The 23144-nt window shown below is 45.0% G+C and overlaps 1 protein-coding gene and 1 long non-coding RNA gene across 5 annotated transcripts in view; one reads left to right on the top strand and one right to left on the bottom strand.

Moving 5' to 3' along the window:
* LOC130276945 (uncharacterized) overlaps positions 1 to 14738 on the bottom strand; it is a 153850-nt gene extending 139112 nt beyond the window's left edge. Inside the window, exons 1-2 of the long non-coding RNA XR_008845304.1 lie at positions 14720 to 14738; positions 13022 to 13100 (exon numbers count right to left, since the gene is read on the bottom strand). This is a non-coding gene — a long non-coding RNA (uncharacterized LOC130276945). The remainder of the gene's footprint in view (positions 1 to 13021; positions 13101 to 14719) is intronic.
* The window catches only part of CDHR5 (cadherin related family member 5), a 137863-nt gene that overhangs the window by 33162 nt on the left and 81557 nt on the right, over positions 1 to 23144 (top strand). For 3 of the 4 annotated variants that reach the window (XM_056527002.1, XM_056527001.1, XM_056526999.1), the window contains exon 3: positions 2872 to 2922. In XM_056527002.1, coding sequence (XP_056382977.1) covers positions 2872 to 2922 — 51 coding nt within the window. Of the gene's footprint in view, positions 1 to 2871; positions 2923 to 23144 lie in introns of those variants that run through there. The other variant, XM_056527000.1, reaches the window with a different exon arrangement.

Here is a 23144-nt window from a genome sequence, read left to right as displayed (position 1 = left end):
ACATGCATCATACACACACACACTGTACACATTACATACTGTACATGAATCATACACACATACTGTACACATTACATACTGTACATGCATCATACACATACATACTGTACACATTACATACTATACATGCATCATACACACACACTGTACACATTACATACTGTACATGTCTCATACACACACACTGTACACATTACATACTGTACATGAATCATACACACACACTGTACACATTACATACTGTACATGAATCATATTCACACATACTGTACACATTACATACTATACATGCATCATGCACAGACATACTGTACACATTACATACTTACATGCATCATACACACACGCTGTACACATTATATACTATACGTGCATCATATACACACATACTGTACACATTACATACTGTACATGCATCATACACACACGCTTTACACATTACATACTGTACATGCATCATACACACACTGTACACATTACATACTGTGCATGAATCATACACACACATACTGTACACATTACATATTATACATGCATCATACACACACATACTGTACACTTTCCATACTGTACATGCATCATACACATACATACTGTACACATTACATACTATACATGCATCATACACACACATATTGTACACATTACATACTGTACATGCATCATACACACACACTGTACACATTACATACTGTACATGCATCATACACACACACTGTACACATTACATACTGTACATGAATCATGCACACACATACTGTACACATTACATATTATACATGCATCATACACACACATACTGTACACATTACATACTGTACATGCATCAGACACACACACACACACTGTACACATTACATACTATACATGCATCATATACACACATACTGCACATATTACATACTGTACATGCATTATATACACGCAGCACACATACTGTACACATTACATACTGTACATGCATTATATACACACAGCACACACACTGTACACATTACATACTATACATGCATCATATACACACATACTGCACACATTACATACTGTACATGCATTATATACACACAGCACACATACTGTACACATTACATACTGTACATGCATTATATACACACAGCACACTCTGTACAAATTACATACTGTACATTCATCACACACACACACACTGTACACAGTACATACTGTACAAGCATCATACACACACACATACTGTACACATTACATACTGTACATGCATCATACACACACAGATACTGTACACATTACCTACTATACATGCATCATACACACACACTGTACACATTACCTACTGTACATGCATCATACACACACACACTGTACACATTACATACTGTACATGCTTCATACACACACGGAATAGATCAGTGTTTTCCAACCAGGGTACCTACAGAGGTTGTAAAACTACAACTCCAAGCATGGCCAGACAGCCTTTGGCTGTCTGGGAATGCTGGGAGTTGTAGTTTTGCAACAACTGGAGGCACCCTGGTTGGGAAACACTGGTATAGATACACACATGCACTTTACATATAGTCATCCACAGTAGTAACACACACACAGGCACAGTACATAGACATACACATATGTACACACACATGTATATATCCACACACACATGCTTATACACATATATATATATGCAGGGACACCTACTGTAGTCAGGCCCCATGTTGTACAGCCTCTGCGGTCTCCTTTCCTCACAGCTCTCTCCTCCCCCTCCTCCTGCTCAGATGGCTGAAGGCTGAGAGAAGAGTCCGGGCTGAGGGAAGATACCAAGTGCAGTGGGGGGGGGGGGGTGGGGGAGCGTGATTGTGGTTAGGTGAGAAGAACTCCAAAGCTGCAAATTAGTTTATTTAAAAAAAAATTCTGACATTCGGGGGCCCTCTTGTTTGACTGGGTGCCTGGGGCCTGGAGCACAAACTCCAAGAGCAGGATTGTTAATCGCTACAGGACGGGCAAGCACTGGCTGTGCTCTGGGGCCCCCAGCCAGCTCAGGGCACCAAGCAATTGCTTGGTTTGCCTGTCCTGTAGCGACGGGCCTGATCGGAGGTAGCTCTGGCATGAGCGAGTTGCCGAGGGTCTCACAAAACAAGGTGCTCAATCCACAGAAGGTAGATTCCATAAAGTCCCAAGAACATTAAATATGGATGGCACTAACCCGTACTGATGTGCAAAAAATATCCGATTTATTAAAGTGCAAAATACAAGTCCAAAGGGGTACTCAGGTTACTCCACCAGCATGTGCAAACGTAACAAACTAGCAACAGCTGTTTTGCGCAAGCTCGCTGTTGCTAATTTGTTACGTTTACTCATGCCAACGGAGTAACCTGTGTACCCCTATCGACTTGTATTTTGCACTTTAATAATTCAGATATTTTTTGCACATCAGTACGGGTTAGTGGCATCCATATTTCATGTTCTTGGGACTGCACAGAATTGTTTAATGATAAAAACTCTGTTCACTGTCACCAGTGGTAAAATAGTTGTGATGCATCTGCACACGTCAAAAGCCCCCCCCAGTCTAACAACGGATCAGATGTATCAAAAAGGTTTCACACAGCAGATATCTCCACCTGCGTAGGTATTTAGATGGTTTCACCTATTGGCACTGGAATTTTACCAATAAAGGGGCAACAGGGGCAACAAGGTAAAGCCCTTTATGAATTGGAGTTTGGGGCTCTTACTAAATGTTTCATGCATACCATTACTGTACCATGTACGGTATTTATTATGCACCATATATACCAATAAGTGCAGTTTTGGATTGCCAATTGTAAAATCATGTTCACTGTGTCAGAAATATAAATCTATCATTATTTATTTATTATAGTTTCACTTTCTTTGTATTCATAGGTAGAACAAGTAATACGGGTCCCTCTTATTTGCAAAAGAAATGGCGCACTTGTAAGTAAGATCCTCCCTGTTTGTCTGTATGATATGTGGCTCTGTTTCTATGCCCAACCAGCCAACCTATTTCTTTTATGTGTTAGTTGTGACAGTCCTCATGATTCGGACAGTGTACAATTTCTAGGCTCTACAGTATGAAGGTCTCTGCAGTAATGTTAAAGTGTAATAGTGATTTAGCCGATAATAAATATATATATATATATATATATATATATATATATATATGAAAGAAGAAACAAGGTCCGGCACTAGGTTGCAGGTAAAAAATTTTATTCTTTTATTTCTAGATTCTGCGGTACAGGGTAGAAAGTCTGACGCGTTTCGCTAACAAGCTTAATCGTAGACTGCCGTATAATCACAGGGGACAACTTAAAATACCGGAGGTATAAGTCACATGACTGACCTCATCATTATTAATAACATGTTACATATAAAACCTGGAATTGGAATCCATTCAGAACACTAATTATAGTGTCTGTTCACACTCTTGGATTATCATATACTGCGTTAGAAACTATTTCATATTTATTAATCGCTGATTGCAAGACTAAGAGTTTACCTAGCAATAAATTATATTGTAGGATGTGTTTTAACCTCTTATTGATTTTGTATTTTTAATTTTTACATTTTTAAAATCGCAGTGGATGAAAATAGAGTGTGAACTAGACGTACAAATTGTCATATACATACGGAAACCACAATAAGGGGGGAGGAGAAAAGAACAAACAAGCAAGAAGGATTCAAATTTAGCACGGGAAAAGAAAGTTTAAAAATTAAAAAGACAAAATCAATAAGAGGTTAAAACACATCCTACAATATAATTTATTGCTAGGTAAACTCTTAGTCTTGCAATCAGCGATTAATAAATATGAAATAGTTTGTAACGCAGTATATGATAATCCAAGAGTGTGAACAGACACTATAATTAGTGTTCTGAATGGATTCCAATTCCAGGTTTTATATGTAACATGTTATTAATAATGACGAGGTCAGTCATGTGACTTATACCTCCGGTATTTTAAGTTGTCCCCTGTGATTATACGGCAGTCTACGATTAAGCTTGTTAGCGAAACGCGTCAGACTTTCTACCCTGTACCGCAGAATCTTGAAATAAAAGAATAAGAAGTTTTTACCTGCAACCTAGTGCCGGACCTTGTTTATTCTTTCACAAGTGAGTAGCCGGAGGTGGTACCGGCCGGTCTACGGCACAGGAGGCGAGCTGGGCGTGCACTGGGTGAGAGACTCACAAACCAGCCTTGATATATATATATATATATATAGTGTCTGGGGTGTTGCAATGGTGAATGCAGGGTCTGGTGGTGTTAAACCTTGGTTGTTGTGACGCCAGGGTGAGGTCTGCTTAATAGTAATGTTAATGCCGCCAACCGGCCCACAAATGGCAGGGATAATAAACAGAATGTCCACAGCAGATTTTATGAAGTAACTGGAAAACTTTATTTTAACTGATATGCAACAGTCTTTACAATTATGCAGTCTTTCAGAGAGAACCGGGATGCAGGTTCCTCACAGGTTTTGCTGGGACGGGTATAATGAGCTGTTGAGCAGGCCACGGTGCTACTAATTATAAGACTTTTAGCTGGTAGTAGTCACACAGGATTTGATAGATTGAGCTTGATAACTCGCGATTTTAGTGGCTGCTGGTTCTTTCAGGCTTTGGCCTAGATGAATTGAATTTAGATGTGATGGTTGTGCTTGCTTGATAGTCCGGAGCTAAGAGACAGAATTTACAGACTACAGCCCTTCATATAATAGGGGCTGGACTAAGCTCATTGGTCAGCAAACCTGTAAGTCCTGAACCCAGTGAACTCTGGGTACATCACATGACCCAGTAAGGTCCCTAAATAATTATACATCACAACTGTACATCACATGACCCGGGAAAGGTCCTATACATTTATATTTCCTATACATTAAATAATATAAGCCCTGCAGGAGAGCCTTATGGGAATGGAGGGACTCTGGCTGAGGGGACTTTAGACAGGGACAGGACAAGGTCCTGTACCGGGACACCACATATATATATCTTATTTATTTATTTATTTATTTATTTTTAAAGCCTTATTTTTCCTGATTCCAATGGTGCTTTTATATTTCTGCAGCACCCACTGTTACCAAGATATACAGTGGGGCAAAATAGTATTTAGTCAACCACCAATTGTGCAAGTTCTCCCACTTAAAAAGGTGAAAGAGGCCTGTAATTTTCATCATAGGTATACCTCAACTATGAGAGACATAATGAGAATCCAAAAAATCCATAAAATCACATTGTCTGATTTTTAAACAATTTATTTGCAAATTATAATGGAAAATAAGTATTTGGTCACCTACAAACAAGCAAGACTTCTGGCTCTCACAGACCTGTAACTTTTTCTTTAAGAGTCTCCTCTGTCCTCCACTCGTTACCTGTATTAGTGGCACCTGTATGAACTTGTTATCAGTATAAAAGACACCTGTCCACAACTTCAAATAGTCACACTCCAAACTCCACTATGGCCAAGATCAAAAAGCTGTCGAAGAACACCAGAAACAAAATTCAACTCCTCGTGTTTGGAGGAGGAAGAATGCGGAGTTGCATCCAAAGAACACCATACCTACTGTGAAGCATGTGGGTGGCAACATCATGCTTTGGGACTGTTTTTCATCAAACGGACCAGGACGACTGATCTGTGTAAAGGAAAGAATGAGTGGGGCCATGTATCGTGAGATCTTTTTAGTGAAAACCTGCTTCCATCAGCAAGAGCATTAGCAACATAGTAACATAGTTCATAAGGTTGAAAAAAGACCAGAGTCCATCAAGTTCAACCTATACCCCTAATAAGTCGTTACTGAGTTGAGTTGATCCAGAGGAAGGCAAAAATCCCTCATACTAGAGGTAAAAATTCCTTCCTGACTCCAAATATGGCAGTCAGAATAAATCTCTGAATCAACGTTCTGCCCCTATAAATCTAGTATACATAACCAGCGATGTTATTACTCTCCAAAAATGCATCCAGACCCTTTTTTAACTCTTTTACAGAGTTCACAATGACCACCTCCTCTGGCAGAGAGTTCCATAGTCTCACTGCTCTCACAGCGAAGAACCCCCGTCTGTGCTGGTGTAGAAACCTTCTTTCCTCAAGACGTAGAGGATGCCCCCTTGTTATAGATACTGTCCGGGGTATAAATAGATCATGGGAGAGATCTCTGTAATGTCCCCTGATAATGTTTCTGGGTACTGTAGTCCTCCCATTTCCCCATATTACCCTGGTTGCTCGTCTTTTAACCCTCTCCAGCTCCACTATAGTTTCTTGTACACTGGTGCCCAGTACTGTACACAGTATTCCATGTGTGGTCTGGCTAGTGATTTGTACAGTGGTAGAATCATTTGCTTGTCATGGGCATCTTTGCCCCAATTGATGCACTCAATGATTTTATTTGCCTTGGCAGCAGCTGCCCGACACTGTCTCTACAGCTAAATTTACTGTCACGATTCGGCTTACAGGTTGTGGATCCACTGTGTAAGCGAGGGATTGGCGTGGACCGTGCTGGTGGACCGGTTCTAAGAGGCTACTGGTGTTCACCAGAGCCCGCCGCAAAGCGGGATGGTCTTGCTGCGGCAGTAGCAACCAGGTCGTATCCACTAGCAACGGCTCAACCTCGCTGACTGCTGAGAAGGCGTGGGACAGAAGGACTAGGCAGAGGCAAGGTCAGACGTAGCAGAAGGTCGGGGCAGGCGGCAGGGTTCGTAGTCAAGATGTATAGCAAGAGTTCAGGTAACACAGGCTTGGACAACACTAAACGCTTTCACTGGCACAAGGCAACAAGATCCGGCCATGTCAGTTGCAGCGCTCCCGGTCAGCGGGACCGACCAGGGCGCTGCAGGGAGAGAGACGCCGTGAGCGCTCTGGGGAGGAGCAGGGACCCGGAGCGCTCGGCGTAACAGTACCCCCCCCCCCCTTAGGTCTCCCCCTTTTTTTGTCCGACAACTGCTTTACCTGGGACGAGGACACCGGGAGTGAATGGAGGGTTTCCTCAAAGGCAGGCAGTACAGCAGGAGTGGGAATGGGGAGGGAGGGCAGAGGGCGAAGCCTGGCACGGGGCAGTGTGTCACCAGGACGGGGGCCATGAGGAGGCACTGAGGCTTGCCTGACGGGACTGGGAGGGGGGGAGAGGCACTTCCTATGGCAAGCAGAGTCCCAGTTCTTGATCTCCCCGGTGGTCCAGTCAAGGGTAGGAGAATGAAGCCGGAGCCATGGCAGACCGAGGAGGACCTCAGAGGTACAGTTGGGAAGGACGAAGAACTCAATCACTTCGTGATGGGGTCCAATACACATCAAGAGGGGTTCTGTGCGGTAACGCACGGTGCAATCCAATCTGACTCCGTTGACCACGGAAATGTAGAGCGGCTTGACGAGATGGGTCACCGGGATGCAGAATTTATTCACCAAAGACTCCAAAATGAAATTCCCAGAGGCACCAGAGTCCAAGCAGGCCACGGCTGAGAGGGAGGAGTTGGCTGAAGGAGAAATCCGCACGGGCACCGTGAGACGTGGAGAAGCAGACTTTGAACCAAGAGACGCCACACCCACGTGAGCTGGGTGCGTGCGTTTCCCAGACGTGGAGGACGAATAGGGCAATCCACCAAGAAATGCTCGGTACTGGCACAGTACAGACAAAGATTTTCTTCCCTACGGCGATTCCTCTCTTCCTGGGTCAGGCGAGACCGATCCACTTGCATGGCCTCCTTGGCGGGAGGCCCAGGCGTAGACTGCAAAGGATGCTGTGGGAGAGGTGCCCAGAGATCTAAGTCTTTTTCCTGGCGGAGCTCCTGATGTCTCTCAGAAAAACGCATGTCAATGCGGGTGGCCAAATGGATAAGTTCTTGCAGGTTGGCAGGAATCTCTCGTGCGGTCAGCACATCCTTGATGCTACTGGATAGGCCTTTTTTAAAGGTCGCGCAGAGAGCCTCGTTATTCCATGATAATTCGGAAGCAAGAGTACGAAATTGGATGGCGTACTCGCCCACTGAAGAATTACCCTGGACCAGGTTCAGCAGGGCAGTCTCGGCAGAAGAAGCTCGGGCTGGTTCCTCGAAGACACTACGGACTTCAGCGAAGGACTGGACTGTGGCTGTGGCAGGATCATTGCGGTCCCAGAGCGGTGTGGCCCAAGACAAGGCCTTTCCTGAAAGAAGGCTCACTACGAACGCCACCTTAGACCGTTCTGTAGGAAACAAGTCCGACAACATCTCCATATGCAGGGAACATTGAGACAGAAATCCACGGCAGAGTCTAGAGTCCCCATCAAATTTGTCCGGCAGGGACAAGCGGAGGCTAGGAGCGGCCACTCGCTGCGGAGGAGGTGCAGGAGCTGGCGGAGGAGATGGTTGCTGCTGTAGCAGAGGCAGAAGTTGCTGTAACGTGGCGGTCAACTGCGACAGCTGCTGTCCTTGTTGGGCAATCTGCTGCGATTGCTGAGCGACCACCGTGGTAAGGTCAGCGAGACTTGGCAGCGGCACCTCAGCGGGATCCATGGCCGGATCTACTGTCACGATTTGGCTTACAGGTTGTGGATCCACTGTGTCAGCGAGGGATTGGCGTGGACCGTGGTGGTGGACCGGTTCTAAGAGGCTACTGGTGTTCACCAGAGCCCGTCGCAAAGCGGGATGGTCTTGCTGCGGCAGTAGCAACCAGGTCGTATCCACTAGCAACGGCTCAACCTCGCTGACTGCTGAGAAGGCGTGGGACAGAAGGACTAGGCAGAGGCAAGGTCAGACGTAGCAGAAGGTCGGGGCAGGCGGCAGGGTTCGTAGTCAAGATGTATAGCAAGAGTTCAGGTAACACAGGCTTGGACAACACTAAACGCTTTCACTGGCACAAGGCAACAAGATCCGGCCATGTCAGCTGCAGCGCTCCCGGTCAGCGGGACCGACCAGGGCGCTGCAGGGAGAGAGACGCCGTGAGCGCTCCGGGGAGGAGCAGGGACCCGGATCGCTCGGCGTAACATTTACTATTAACTAAGACTCCCAATTCCTTTTCCATGTTAGTCGTCCCAAGTGTTCTCCCATTTAATACATAATCCCAGCCCAGATTTTTCTTCCCCATGTGCATTACTTTACATTTATCAGTGTTGAACCTCATCTGCCACTTCCCAGCCCAAACTTCCAACCTATCCAGATCCATTTGTAACAGTGCACTCTCCTCTATAGTGTTTACCGCTTTACAGAGTTTAGTATCATCTGCAAAGATTGCTACTTTAATATTCAACCCCTCTACAAGGTCATTAATAAATATATTAAATAGAACAGGACCCAAGACTGACCCCTGTGGTACCCCACAAGTAATAGTCACCCAATCAGAATAAGTACCATTATCCCCTTATCCCCTTACACACATTCTCCCCCAGCGCAATCCCTCTAATTTTATGCACCAACCTTTTATGTGGAACGGTATCAAATGCTTTGGAAAAATCCAGATATGCGACATCCATCGATTCCCCCTGGTCCAGTCTGGAGCTCACCTCCTCATAAAAGCTGATCAGGTTAGTTTGACAGGACCGATCCCTCATAAAGCCATGCTGATATGGAGTCATACATTTATTTTTATAATGATATTCCAAAAAAGCATCTCTTAGAAAACCCTCCCTCCAACCCGTATTGAAGATGAAACGTGGCTGGGTCTTTCAGCATGACAATGATCCCAAACACACCGCCCGGGCAACGAAGGAGTGGCTTCGTAAGAAGCATTTCAAGGTCCTGGAGTGGCCTAGCCAGTCTCCAGATCTCAACCCCATAGAAAACCTTTGGAAAGAGTTGAAAGTCTGTGTTACCCAGCGACATCCCCAAAACATCACTGCTCTAGAGGAGATCTGCATGGAGGAATACCTATTTTCCATCATAATTTGCAAATAAATTCTTAAGGATCAGACATTGTGATTTTATGGATTTTTTTTTTGTCTCATTATGTCTTTTATAGTTGAGGTATACCTATGATGAAAATTACAGGCCTCTCTCATCTTTTTAAGTGGGAGAACTTGCACATTTGGTGGCTCACTTAATACTTTTTGGCCCCACTGTAGGTGGTTTTACTATTTGTATAAAGTGGGGGTACACTTTCCTCGAGTCTGGGCTCGATTGTCACCATTAAATGGGTGTATATAAAATATTTGTAAAAAATTATCTAGATCCTGTGAATTAATTTAAAACAATTTATTATTACAATGATGGTGCTTGTGGTGTCCTTTGTAGGGCCATTACATCCGACTCCCCACGATAAGCAAGGTAGTCAATGTATAAAATATTCATACAATGAAATAAAATAAAATGGACATATAATATACAGGGTAAAAAGTGCTGGTATCCCAGTGTGGCAAATAGTCTGTAGTGCTTATAGATGTATGCCCTGAGATCGTGCCTTGTATGGTTGATTGCAAATATCTTATAGTCTGAGTAGCGATGTCTCTGTATAGCTTGTATCTGGTCAGGATACTGCATGCGGCAGCGTGTTGGTAAGGGGTTAAAATCAATACGCTCTGCGGCGCTGGGGTTTCCTTGTGTGTATCCCACTCTACCCTGGCGGCACAGGGATAGAGATTGATGAGTAGGACATAGATAGTCTGTTAGACTCACAGCAGACAACACGTACCCAGGAGGTAGTAGATCCGTAATACCACGGTGGTCTGGAGCAGGAGATGTAGTAGATCCGTTGGTCCTGTGAGGCAGATGAAGCGGGCCGTGCCAGGGAGCGGAGTCTAAGGTGCCGCTGGTTTTCAACAGAGCCCGCCACAAAGTGGGATGGACTTGCTGCGGCAGGCGGCACCCAGGTCACTACCCCTGGCCCGAGTCGACCACACAGGCGGCTGAGGTGAAGCGTGGCACAGAAGGAATAGACAGGACGTAGTCAGGCTGGCAAGAGGTCAGAGCAGGCAGCACAGGAGCGTAGTCAGTTGTGAAGCAGAAGGTCAATAGGCAATGCGGCTAGAAACACGGTCAGGTCACGGAATCAAAGGTCTGGTACACAGCAAGGAACACTAAAGACTGCTTTCTCTAAGGCGCAAATGCAAACAAAGATCCGGCAGAGAGTTAGGGGAGGTGCAGAAACTTATAATGAATGTGCAGGTTTAAACATAATTAAGGGCGCACTGGCCCTTTAAATCTGAGAGCTCCGGAGGAGGCGGGAACACACGCACCGGAGCTGTGAGGAAACAGCAGGGGACAGAGGTGAGTGACGGGTTGGAATTCTCATGCTGGCACATCCCGCAGTGCGAATCCCAGCCCCGCCAGCCAGAGAAGGAGAGGGGACAGTGGGCTCAAGGCCGGAATGTGCGGCCAGAGCACAAGATGTCACATAGTCTCTTAATTGTAATCCTGTGGGTGCATGAGGCTGCTTTCGGCAGCGCTGGAGGCCCCTCAAATGTGGCCCACTCTACCCCGGCAGCACAGGGAAAGTTTTGAGTGGATTTGGGGATTGGCAAACTGTGCCTCTTACCAGCAATGTCCTGGAGCCTGGTTGCCGGAAAAAGTTTTTTCCCGGGGAGACGTCCGCTGGCAGGTGGGATGCATACAACCCAGGAAGCGTGCTCCAGTAAATTTCTTGCGATCCGGTGAATGATGGTAAAGATCGTCGGGTTTGCCAATACTGGGGTACAGGTGTTAGAGGCTAGACGCGATTCGAGGTACTCATCTACCTCTTTTTTAATAGCAATTGAGGCGAAAACCTTTTTCCAACAACCAGGCTCCAGGACATTGCTGGTAAAAGGCGCAGTGTGCCAAATCCCCAAAATCCACTCAAAACTTTTCCTGTGATGCCGGGGTAGAGTGGTCCACATTTGAGGGGCCTCCAGTGCTGAAGAACGCAGCCTCATGCACCCACAGGATTACAATTAAGAGACTATCTATATCCCACTCATCAATCTCTATCCCTGTGCCGCCAGGGTAGAGTGGGCAGTGGCGTTGCTAGGGTTGGTGTCACCCGATGCGGTAGAAAATGGTGTCACCCCATACCTCCCCCCAGTAAGTTTTTAGCCTGTTGTGACAGACACCACTGTTGTAGCGTATTGTGAGAAATTCCAGTATAATAATCAGATATACCAGTTGCCACAGATTGGGAAAGTGTTAAAGAAGTTTTCACCATTTAAATATACAGCTCCCAGAATTACTTAAAGGGGTACTCCACTGGAAAACATTTACTTTTATATCAACTGGTGCCAGAAAGTTAAACAGATTTTTAAATTACTTCTATTTAAAATCTTAATACTTACAGTACTTATAAGCTGGTGTATGCTCCACAGGAAGTTGTGTAGTTCTTCCCAATCTGACCACAGTGCTATTTGCTGACACCTCTGTCCATGTCAGGAACTGTCCAGAGCAGGATAGGTTTGCTATGGGGATTTGCTCCTACTATGGACAGTTCTTGACATGGACAGAGGTGTCAGTACAGAGCACTGTGGTCAGAGAGAAAAGAAATTAAAAAAGAAAATAACTTCCTGTGAATCGCTTATACAGCAGCTAATAAGTACTGGAAGGATTAAGATTTTTAAATAGAAGTAATTTACAAATCTGTTTAACTTTGTAGCACCAGTTGATTAAAAAAAATGTTTTCCAGTAGAGTACCCCTTTGAGCAGTGGTGAGGTTATGCTGGGAGTTGTAGTTTCACTGACCATAACTGTAGAACTGACAAGCGACTACAGCTCTGATAGGACACAGAGAGGAGAATGTACAATGATATCAGTGACTACAGGTGACGTCTTCTCTATAGTGAGGAGAATACACAATGATATCAGTGACTACAGGTGACGTCTTCTCTATAGTGAGGAGAATACACAATATCAGTGACTACAGGTGACGTCTTCTCTATAGTGAGGAGAATACACAATGATATCAGTGACTACAGGTGACGTCTTCTCTATAGTGAGGAGAATACACAATGATATCAGTGACTACAGGTGACGTCTTCTCTATAGTGAGGAGAATGTTCAATGATATCAGTGACTACAGGTGACGTCTTCTCTATAGTGAGGAGAATACACAATGATATCAGTGATTACAGGTGACGTTTTCTCTATAGTCTTTCCTTATCTAATTCAGATGGTACATACCGCCTGGTCCAGCTAAAACTTCTGTCTGTAGAATGTGACGCCCAGACGTCTCCTCACTATGTCAGCGCATTCTCATCCTCTATATGAAAACAATAATTATTATAAACCTGCCAGACACTGTATCCTCTAAATATAATACTACTATACACTACACTCTTTGATTATAAACCTTCCATACACCATACCCACTGAATATAATAATACCACACACTGTACATTCTGAATATAATACCAACACATACTGTACACTCTGAATATAAATCTGCCACATACTGTACCCCTGAATATAATACTATCACATACTGTACACTCTGAATATATTACTACCACCCACTGCGCCCTCTGAATATAATACTTAGAGATGAGCAAACTACAGTAAATTCAACTCGCCACAAACTTCTCGGCTCGGCAGTTGATGGCTTTTCCTGCATAAGTTAGTTCAGCTTTCAGGTGCTCCCGTGGGCTGGAAAAGGTGGATATTGTCCTAGGAGAATCTTTCCTATGAATGTATCCACCTTTTCCAGCCCACCGGAGCACCTGAAGGCTGAACTAATTTACGCAGGATAAGTCATCAACTGCTGAGCCGAGAAGTTCGTGACGAATCGAATTTACTGTAAGTTCGCTCATCTCTAATAATACTACCACAAACTGCGCCCTCTGAATATAATACTATCACCCACTGTGCCCTCTGAATATAACACTACCACAAACTGCGCCCTCTGAATATAACGTTGCCATACAGTGCACCCTCTGAATATAATACCACAACCGCAGTAACACCCCTCAACATCCATTAGCTGATGCTATTACCATGGGAGGGGGGTATTGGTGGTGTTGCTAGTGGATGATCGGGGTGCTACTACTGGGGGAGGGTGTTGCTGAAGGATGATGAGGGTGCTACTGGCCATCCCCCCTGCCAGTATCACCCCCATCATCCATCGGCAGGATCATCCTCCTGGCAGGAGCACCGCCATCATCCACCATCAGGATCTGCTGATGGAGGTGCTGCTGCTGGGGGGGGTAGTTGCTGGCGGATGATGAGGGTGCTACTGCCAGGGGGGGAGCATTAGGTAGGCAGCAGTTCCCCCACATTAGGTAGGTTGCAGTTTCCCCACATAAGGTAGCATAGATTCCCCACATTTGGTACCAGTTTCCCCACATTAGGTAGGTACCAGTTACCCCACATTAAGTAGCAATTTCCCCACATTAGGTAGCAGTTTCCCCACATTCGGTAGCACAGATTCCCCACATTAGCTAGCATAGACTCCGCACATTAGGTAGCATAGACTCCGCACATTAGGTAGCATAGACTCCCCACATTAGGTAGCATAGACTCCCCACATTAGGTAGCATAGACTCCCCACATTAGGTAGCATAGACTCCCCACATTAGGCCGCAGGTTCCCTTGCAGATTCCCCACAATGCGTCAAAGTCTCCCCACACACACACACATGCACACACACAAAAAAAACCACATACAACACAGAGAGACACACACACAAACACACACAGTCAGAGAGACACACACTCACAGACAGACACACAGAGTCACACAGTCACACACACACAGAGTCACACACAGAGTCACACACAGAGTCACACACACAGACACACACACACACAGAGTCACACAAACACACAGTCACACACAGAGTCACACACACACAAACATAGATAGAGACAGACATACACACTCACCCATCCAGCGCAGCGATCCTTCTCACCGGGCGCAATGCGAGTGACATAACTAACGTCCCCCTGCGCGGCCATGCGGTGTGACGTCAGGCCGGCGCAGACGTGGGAGCGGAGGCCGGGCACAGTACTGGTGAAGGTGAGGGGGGGGCGTGATGACGGACGGGCGCACTGAAAGGGGGGGGGGTATTGACGGATGGGAGGCCGGTCGGGCACATAGGGTGGTGTCAGTGTAGCTGGGGAGGGGGTGTGGGTGCTGCGGAGCGTCTTGGTGTCACCCCATTAGGTTGGTGTCACCCGGTGCGGGCCGCACCGCCCGCACCCGTGTCGCAACGCCACTGAGAGTGGGATACACACAAGAAAACCCCAGCGCCGCAGGGCGCATTGATTTTAATCCCTTACCAACATGCTGCAGCATGCCGTATCCTGACCACATACGAGCTGTACAGAGACATTGCTACTCAGACTATTTGTAATCAACCATACAAGGCACGATCTCCGTGCATACATCTATAAGCTCTACAGACTATTTGCCACACTGGGATACCAGCACTTTTTACCCTGTATATTATGTCTGTTTTATTTTATTTTATTTCATTGTATGAATTTTTTATACATTCACTACCTTGCTTATCGTGGAGCCCAATGTAGGGCCATACAAAGGACACCACAAGCACTATCATTGTAATAATTTTTTTTTTAATTAGTTCACTGGATCTACATCATTTTTTACATATATTTTATATACACCCATTTAATGGTGACAATCAAGCCCAGACTTGAGGAAAATGTTACCTCACTTTATACATTGTTCACAGGTTGTATTGGATACACAACCTTTTTCACATTAGTACTCGTCTGGCAGTAATACTTTTGTCCCTATTGTCAGGTTGCAGCTACCTATACACGTTTCTTGGTTTTACTATTTGGTTGACTTTCTCCATTTTTCTCTGCATAGTCAGATGTGTGCAGTAGAATCATTCACCCCATCGATAAAAATGGATCTTGGATAGTGCATGTCTCGTACAGACTCGAAACACGTTAATGTGCTGTAAATAAAAGCAAGTTTTCAAACCCAATCTGCATCTGTGGCATTATATGGCAGAAGGGCAGAATCCAAGATCCTTTTTCATTTTTCATGGAGTGAATGATTTTACTGTATTTTGACTGCTTTAGAACAACATTAGCTGGGCAATCAGAGGCTGTTGACCCAACAGTAATTTTGAAGGCTCATTATAGTGTTGTACCAACAGCGCAATGCTATCTGGGAACTGAATTTTATTGCACCTGAGCATACTTTGTCCATACTGCACTAGGGGCGCACATTTTTTGTGCTCTAGGGTTAGATGGGTGGGAACTTTGTTTCAAAAAGGGGTTTGAATGTCAGGTTTAGGGGGGATATGAGCCTGATTCACACCCTTTCAGTCTCATATTCATACCCCTTGAGCCTGACTCATGCCCTCTCTGCCAAATTGTTTTCAAATCAACTGGTGCCAGAAAGTTATACAGGTTTGTATAACTTCTATATAAAAAAAATTATCCTCCACTTCTTATCAGCTGCTGTATGTCCCAGAGGAAGCTGTGTAGTTCTTTCCAGTCTGACCACAGTGCTCTCTGCTGACACCTCTGTCTGTGTCAGGAACTGTCCAGAGCAGGAACAAATCCCATAACAAACCTCTCCTACTCTTGACATTTTCTGACACGGACAGAGGTTGCAGCAGAGAGCACTGTGGTCAGTCTGGAAAGAACTACACAACTTCCTCCGGAGCATACAGCAGCTGAAAAGAAGTGGAGGATAATTTTTTTTACACAGAAGTAATTTACAAATCTGTATAACCTTCTGGCACCAGTCGATTTGTCGACATTTGTTTTCCCCTGGATATTCCATTGAACCGGATACACCTCCCTAAATCTGGTTCATGCCCCCTTTGCCTTTAATTCCTTCCACCTGAGTCTGGTTCAAGCCCCCTCAGTCTAATTTTTGAGCCCCCTGAGCCTGCATCATACTCCTCAGCCCCACATTTATACTTACTTAAGCCCAAGTGAAACTATTAAGTGCAACTAGTCAAATAAACACTAAAACGCCTACATCTTTGGAATTAAGGGTTTGGCAACAAAATAAAAACAGCTTTAGAATCAGGGAATCTGAGGCTACAAAGTATAAAGAAATTATTTTTGTTAAACTACACTACACAAGTACTATAAGGATCCTACAACTTTACCCAGTGACGTCCTGAAACATCTGCCGTGAATCATTCATAATAGAGTGATGGAAATATACCTGGGGCCTACATTTCTTCTCACTGGTCATCTCCACTCTCATCATGGGTGACTTCAAAATCCCCATCAACACATCAAAGTCAACCACCTCCAAATTACTAACCTCCCCTTTGGTCTCTGACAGTGGTCTTTTTTAGCTATACACAAAGGGGGTCACACACTTGATCTGATTTTTACTCTAACTTCATATCTGATTTCATATCTAACCTGTTAAACACATCTCTCCACATATCTGACCACAACCTCCTGAAATTCTTTTCTCTTTAACTGTTCCCCAGTCCAAAACCTAGCCTACCCTTTATTAACCCTTTACATAATTACATGCACACACTTTCTGACTTTGCACCTTATCGTCTCTCTATGATATGGATGCAGCCACTCCATTCTATAACACCACACGTACCTGATTCAATGTATCAATAGACAGCCCTGGCACACCAATCTGACAAAACAACTGAGGGCTGCAAAGTGATACTGGAAACAACCCCACTCCAAAAATAGCTTCAAAGCACACAAGCAAGTACTCCTCACTTTCAAGTCTGCAATCACTTCTTATCTATCCCCCAACCCCAGGCAACTCTTTAACAATTATAACTCTCTTCATCTTCCGCTACAACCCCCAAATCTCTCATTTCAGCTGAAGACTTTGCCACATACTTAACCTCTTGCCTCTTAACCTCTTACCTGTACGTTCTGCGCCCGCTCCCCTGCTATGATGCGGGCTCAAGGACTGACCCCGCATCATAGGCAAGTGGTCCCTGCGGCTATCAGCTGCCAGGACCTGTGTCTAATGCTGTTCAATTACACACAAAGGATAGTGGGCTCAACCTTAAACAATGCTGACTTTAGTGACTTGAATGGCTGACTTCCATGACTGCTTTAGATGACTGACTTGGATCTCCGGGACTTCAGTGCTTACCGCTAGGCTTTGACGTTCACCTGAGCGCAGGTGATATGCTTTAGAAGATGCAGGGTTGCAAGATTAGACTTGAGGCCTCCTCAGAACACCTCACACTCTCTCTTCAGACTTTCTCCAAACTGTACCTCAGCTAAACTGCACTAGTCTGCAGATCTGAACTCGGAACTCCTACCACGCTATATAAGGGGCAGATTTGGAGGATTCCCATTGGGCTTTACAAGTCACATGATTTACCACATGCACACTCCCCTAACAACAGGTTTTAACAGGCTTAAAGCAACAAGTACATAGAAAATGCCAGAATATTAACAACTTAAGGACCCATGACGTATGCATACGTCATGGTCTTTTCCTGGTCTCCGCCACTCACCCGGCAGAGATCAGAAGCGGATCCCTACTGAAATCCTTCAGCAGGGATCCAGGGCAAACGCCGAGGGGGATCCCGGGACCCCACATATCTTCAATCGTCACAGATCGCTTGCGAAATCACGCAAGCGATCTGCTCCGATTCCGGGTATTCGGAGAAGGTGATCAGTGGTGTACGATACCGCCTGGTGATCCTCCGGCCAATAGCAGCGCGGCAGAGGAGGGGTTAACTGACCCCTCACGCAGCTCTGCGCGCTAGCGGAGTTCAGTCAGCGGGAAGAGCTGCCATGAGTAGACCGGGATCCCCCCTCTGTGCTCCAGAGCCCCCTCACAGAAGACGATTGCCCCCCTAGTGCAGGGAAAGTGTGTCCCTTGGGGAAAGGTAGGTAAACTGAAAGTGAAAGTAGCATAAAAGTAAAAAAAAAAAAAAAAAATCCCCCCCACCTGACCCCCTAATAGGCCCCTAGGGTCCTGTGATCAGTGTCACCCGGGACCTATTAGGGGTTCAGGGCGCTGCGTGCACCACCCCTTTTTTTTTTGGCTGCAGCGTTTTGTTTTTTTCCATTATAACGGTGGGTGAGTGATAATCACATACCGTTATATAAAGTATTACACCAAGCACCACACTACATACTTCCCTGCCCCCCCCCCCCCCGCACACACCCCCTCCCCCCCCCCCGCCACCACCCCTCCCCCCGCCACGGTAGAAAAAAGGCGATGGCTCACCGGGCATTTTCGGCAGCGGAGCCTTACGCTTTTTTAGCCTCCGACTCCGAATCTGTCAGTGAGGACGATGAAGATCCTACATTTTTGTGTTCTTCATCGTCCTCCTCATCATCTAGTAGTGATGATGAGTCCCCTGTACGGCGGTGGAGACGCTGCCAGGCGAGGCCACGCACCCCCCACGAGAGTGACCTGGTGGCCGACACTAGTACGAGTGGCAATGCCGCTCGTAATAGGAGTCCGGCCCCCCCAGACAAGTGCACCGGAGCCCCCTTCCGATGACCCTGTCTGGAGCCCCCCAGAGGGTTATCAGCCACGGATTCCTGAGTTTGTTGGCGACTCAGGAATCCATATTGAACATGCCGGCTTCACTGATCTGGACTTTTTAAAGTTTTTTTTCAGTGACAGCCTGGTCAATCACATGGTGGAGCAAACGAACTTGTATGCCCAGCAGTTCATTGCCCACCACCCCGATTCGTTTTCGGCCAGGTCCAATGAATGGCGGGCCATTGATGCAGCGGAAATGAGGACATTTTGGGGCCTCACGCTGCATATGGGCTTGGACAAAAAAACAAGTGCTCGTCATTACTGGAGCGCAGACGTCCTCTACCAGACCCCGCTTTACAGTATGGCGATGACACGGAAGTGGTTCAAGGCCATTCGGAAATGCCTGCATTATGCAGATAATGTGGCATGTCCGCCCCGAGGTATTCCCACCTATGACCGGCTTTACAAAGTGAGGCCGGTCATCGATCACTTTGGAGCCAAATTTTTGGAGGCCTATGTACCGCTCAGGGACCTCTCGGTAGATGAGTCTCTCATCAGTTTTAAGGGGAGACTCATCTTCCGCCAGTATATTCCCTCGAAGCGGGCGCAGTATGGCGTGAAGCTCTATAAACTCTGTGTGAGTACCTCTTGTACACTTGCAGGTTTAGAGTATATGAGGGACGAGATTCCCATATTGAACCCCCAGAATGTCCCCCCACTCTGGGTGTTAGTGGGAAACTCGTTTGGGACCTTGTGCACCCATTGCTGGATAAGGGTTTCCACGTGTACGTGGACAACTTTTATACCAGCATCCCTCTGTTCAAATCCCTTTCCACCAGATCCACGTCCGCTTGTGGGACCGTGCGGAGGAACCAGAGAGGCCTCCCTCTAAATTTGGTCAAGACGCCTATCTCCAAGGGTGAGTCCCGTGCCCTGACCCATGATAACCTGTTGTTGGTGAAGTATAAGGATAAGAGGGATGTCCTTATGCTCACCACTATTCATGGGAATGGCAGCACCCCTGTCCCTGTGCGACGTACCGTGGGACCGGTCCTCAAGCCCGAATGTATTCCTCAAGCCCGATTGTATTCTGGAGTATCACACTTCCATCGAGCATTAAATTTTCCCTTTACATTTTAATTTTCCATAATTTGACCAATGTACCAAGTCCAGAATACATTCCAAATTTTAACCCCCATAAACCACTAAATTGCCCCAAAAAAATGAAAAAATAAACCTGATAAGACCTCTGGGGGTGTTTTTTCAGAAATGGGTCATAGGTCACTGAGTCACTATCATCGGGAACTTTTTTATGTTGCCTCAAATGCGCAGCGCTCTCTCTCCACCTGAGCGGGTGCGCATTTGAGGCAACAGGTTAGGGACGGCCACACACATCACATTCCCAGAATGATGACTCAGAGCATAGGATTTGGGGCGGGCATATTTTTTTTTAGTTTTGGCTATGCTCTGGGTCATCATTCTGGGAACATATCCTGTTTTATTATGTTTTATAATTTTCTGGCCCACTGTACCCCATATTACGGACCTCTGTACCCCACCTGTCTACCCCAGTTACGGCCCGTTGTCCCCCATAGTGTTCCCCTATTTTAGGGCTCAGTGCTCCCCCCATTAACAGTCCTTGAGGGGGGGTCCCACATCCTGGCTCCATATGAAGCTCAAGGCCCCTGACTGCCCTCCCACTCCAGGAAGACTCGCTGTGCACCCACCAAGCCAAAATCGTCAAAATATAAGGTATGTCCTTACTCCAAAGAAATGTATTTACAAATTGTGGGGGGTCTTTTCTGCTATTAACCCTTGTAAAAATGTAAAATGTAGGTGAAAACATACTTTTTTAGTGACTTTTTTTATTTTTTTAACATATGCAAAAGTCGTGAAACCCCTGTGGGTTATTAAGGCTCACTTTACCCCTTGATACGTTCCCTGAGGGGTCTCGTTTCCAAAATGGTATGCCATGTGTTTTTTTTTTTTTTTTTTTGCTGTCCTGGCACCATAGGGGCTTCCTAAATGCAACATGTCCCCCCCATTTCAGCAAAGTTTGCAAATGTGACTCCTTCTCTTCTGAGCATTGTAGTTTGCCAGCAGTATGCTTCAGCTCCACTTATGGGGTACTTTCATACTCAGAAGAGATGGGGTTACAAATTTCGGGGGGTATTTTCTGCTATTAACCCTTGCAAAAATGTGAAATTTGGGGGGAAACACACATTTTAGTGAATTTTTTTTTTTTACATATGCAAAAGTCGTGAAACCCCTGTGGGGTATTAAAGCTCACTTTACCCCTTGTTACGTTCCCCAAGGGGTCTAGTTTCCAAAATGTGATGCCATGTGGTTTTTTTTTTGCTGTCCTGGCACCATAGGGGCTTCCTAAATGCAACATGCCCCCCGAGCAAAATTTGCTCTCAAAAAGCCAAATATTACTAATTCTCTTCTGAGCATTGTAGTTCGCCCCTAGTGCACTTCAGGTCAACTTATGGGGTACCTCCATACTCAGAAGAGATGGGGTTACAAATTTTGGGGGGTATTTTCTGCTATTAACCCTTGCAAAAATGTGAAATTTGGGGGGAAACACACATTTTAGTGAAAAAAAAATATGCAAAAGTCGTGAAACACCTGTGGGGTATTAAGGCTCACTTAATTCCTTGTTACGTTCCTCAAGGGGTCTAGTTTCCAAAATGGTATGGGGCATGTGTTTTTTTTTTGCTGTTCTGGCACCATAGGGGCTTCCTAAATGCGACATGCCCCCCAAAAACCATTTCAGAAAAACGTACTCTCCAAAATCCCCTTGTCGCTTCTTCGCCCTCTATTGCGCCCGCCGAACAATTTACATAGACATATGAGGTATGTACTTACTCGAGAGAAATTGGGCTACAAATATAAGTATAAATTTTCTCCTTTTACCCCTTGTAAAAATTCAAAAATTGGGTCTACAAGAACATGCGAATGTAAAAAATGAAGATTGTGAATTTTCTCTTTCACTTTGCTGCTATTCCTGTAAAACACCTAAAGGGTTAAAATACTGACTGAATGTCATTTTGAATACTTTGGGGGGTGCAGTTTTTATAATGGGGTCATTTATGGGGTATTTCTAATATGAAGACCCTTCAAATCCGCTTCAAACCTGAACTGGTCCCTGAAAAATAGTGAGTTTGAAAATGTTGTGAAAAATTTGAAAATTGCTGGTGAACTTTAAAGCCCTCTGGTGTCTTCCAAAAGTAAAAACACATCAATTTTATGATGCAAACATAAAGTAGACATATTGCAAATGTGAATAAAAAAAATTCTTTGGAATATCCATTTTCCTTACAAGCAGAGAGCTTCAAAGTTAGAAAAATGCTAAATTTTCTAATTTTTCATAAAATTTTGATATTTTTCCCCATGAAAGGATGCAAGATACCACAGAATTTTACCACTATGTGAAAGTAGAATATGTCACAAAAAAACTATGTCGGAATGATAACTAAAAGCATTCCAGAGTTATTAATGTTTAAAGTGACAGTGGTCCGATGTTCAAAAAATGGCCGGGTCCTAAGGTGTAAAATGGCTGGGTCCTTAACCATAGCATAACATTGCATTATATTGAATTCTGAGTAATGTGGGCCCAAGATGGACAGTGAAGGCAACATCTGCCACACAAGATGAGCAGAATACTATATTCTGTACTGGGTCACCAAAAGTGTATACAGTCAGAAGATTGCATGTAATAATCCCCTATGGAGACAAAAAAAAAAAAATGGTGTTAAAATAGTTTTAAAAAAAAGTTAATAAATGTGATTTAACTCCTTCCCTAATAAAAGTTTGAATCACCCCCCTTTTCCCATAAAAATTTAATTAAAAACATAAATAAACATAAACATTTGT

The sequence above is a fragment of the Hyla sarda genome, chromosome 6 (genome assembly GCF_029499605.1).
Source record: "Hyla sarda isolate aHylSar1 chromosome 6, aHylSar1.hap1, whole genome shotgun sequence".
NCBI classification, from domain to species: domain Eukaryota; kingdom Metazoa; phylum Chordata; class Amphibia; order Anura; family Hylidae; genus Hyla; species Hyla sarda.
The sequence above is the reverse complement of the archived record's forward strand: the minus strand, read 5'-3'. Positions and strand labels throughout refer to the sequence as shown.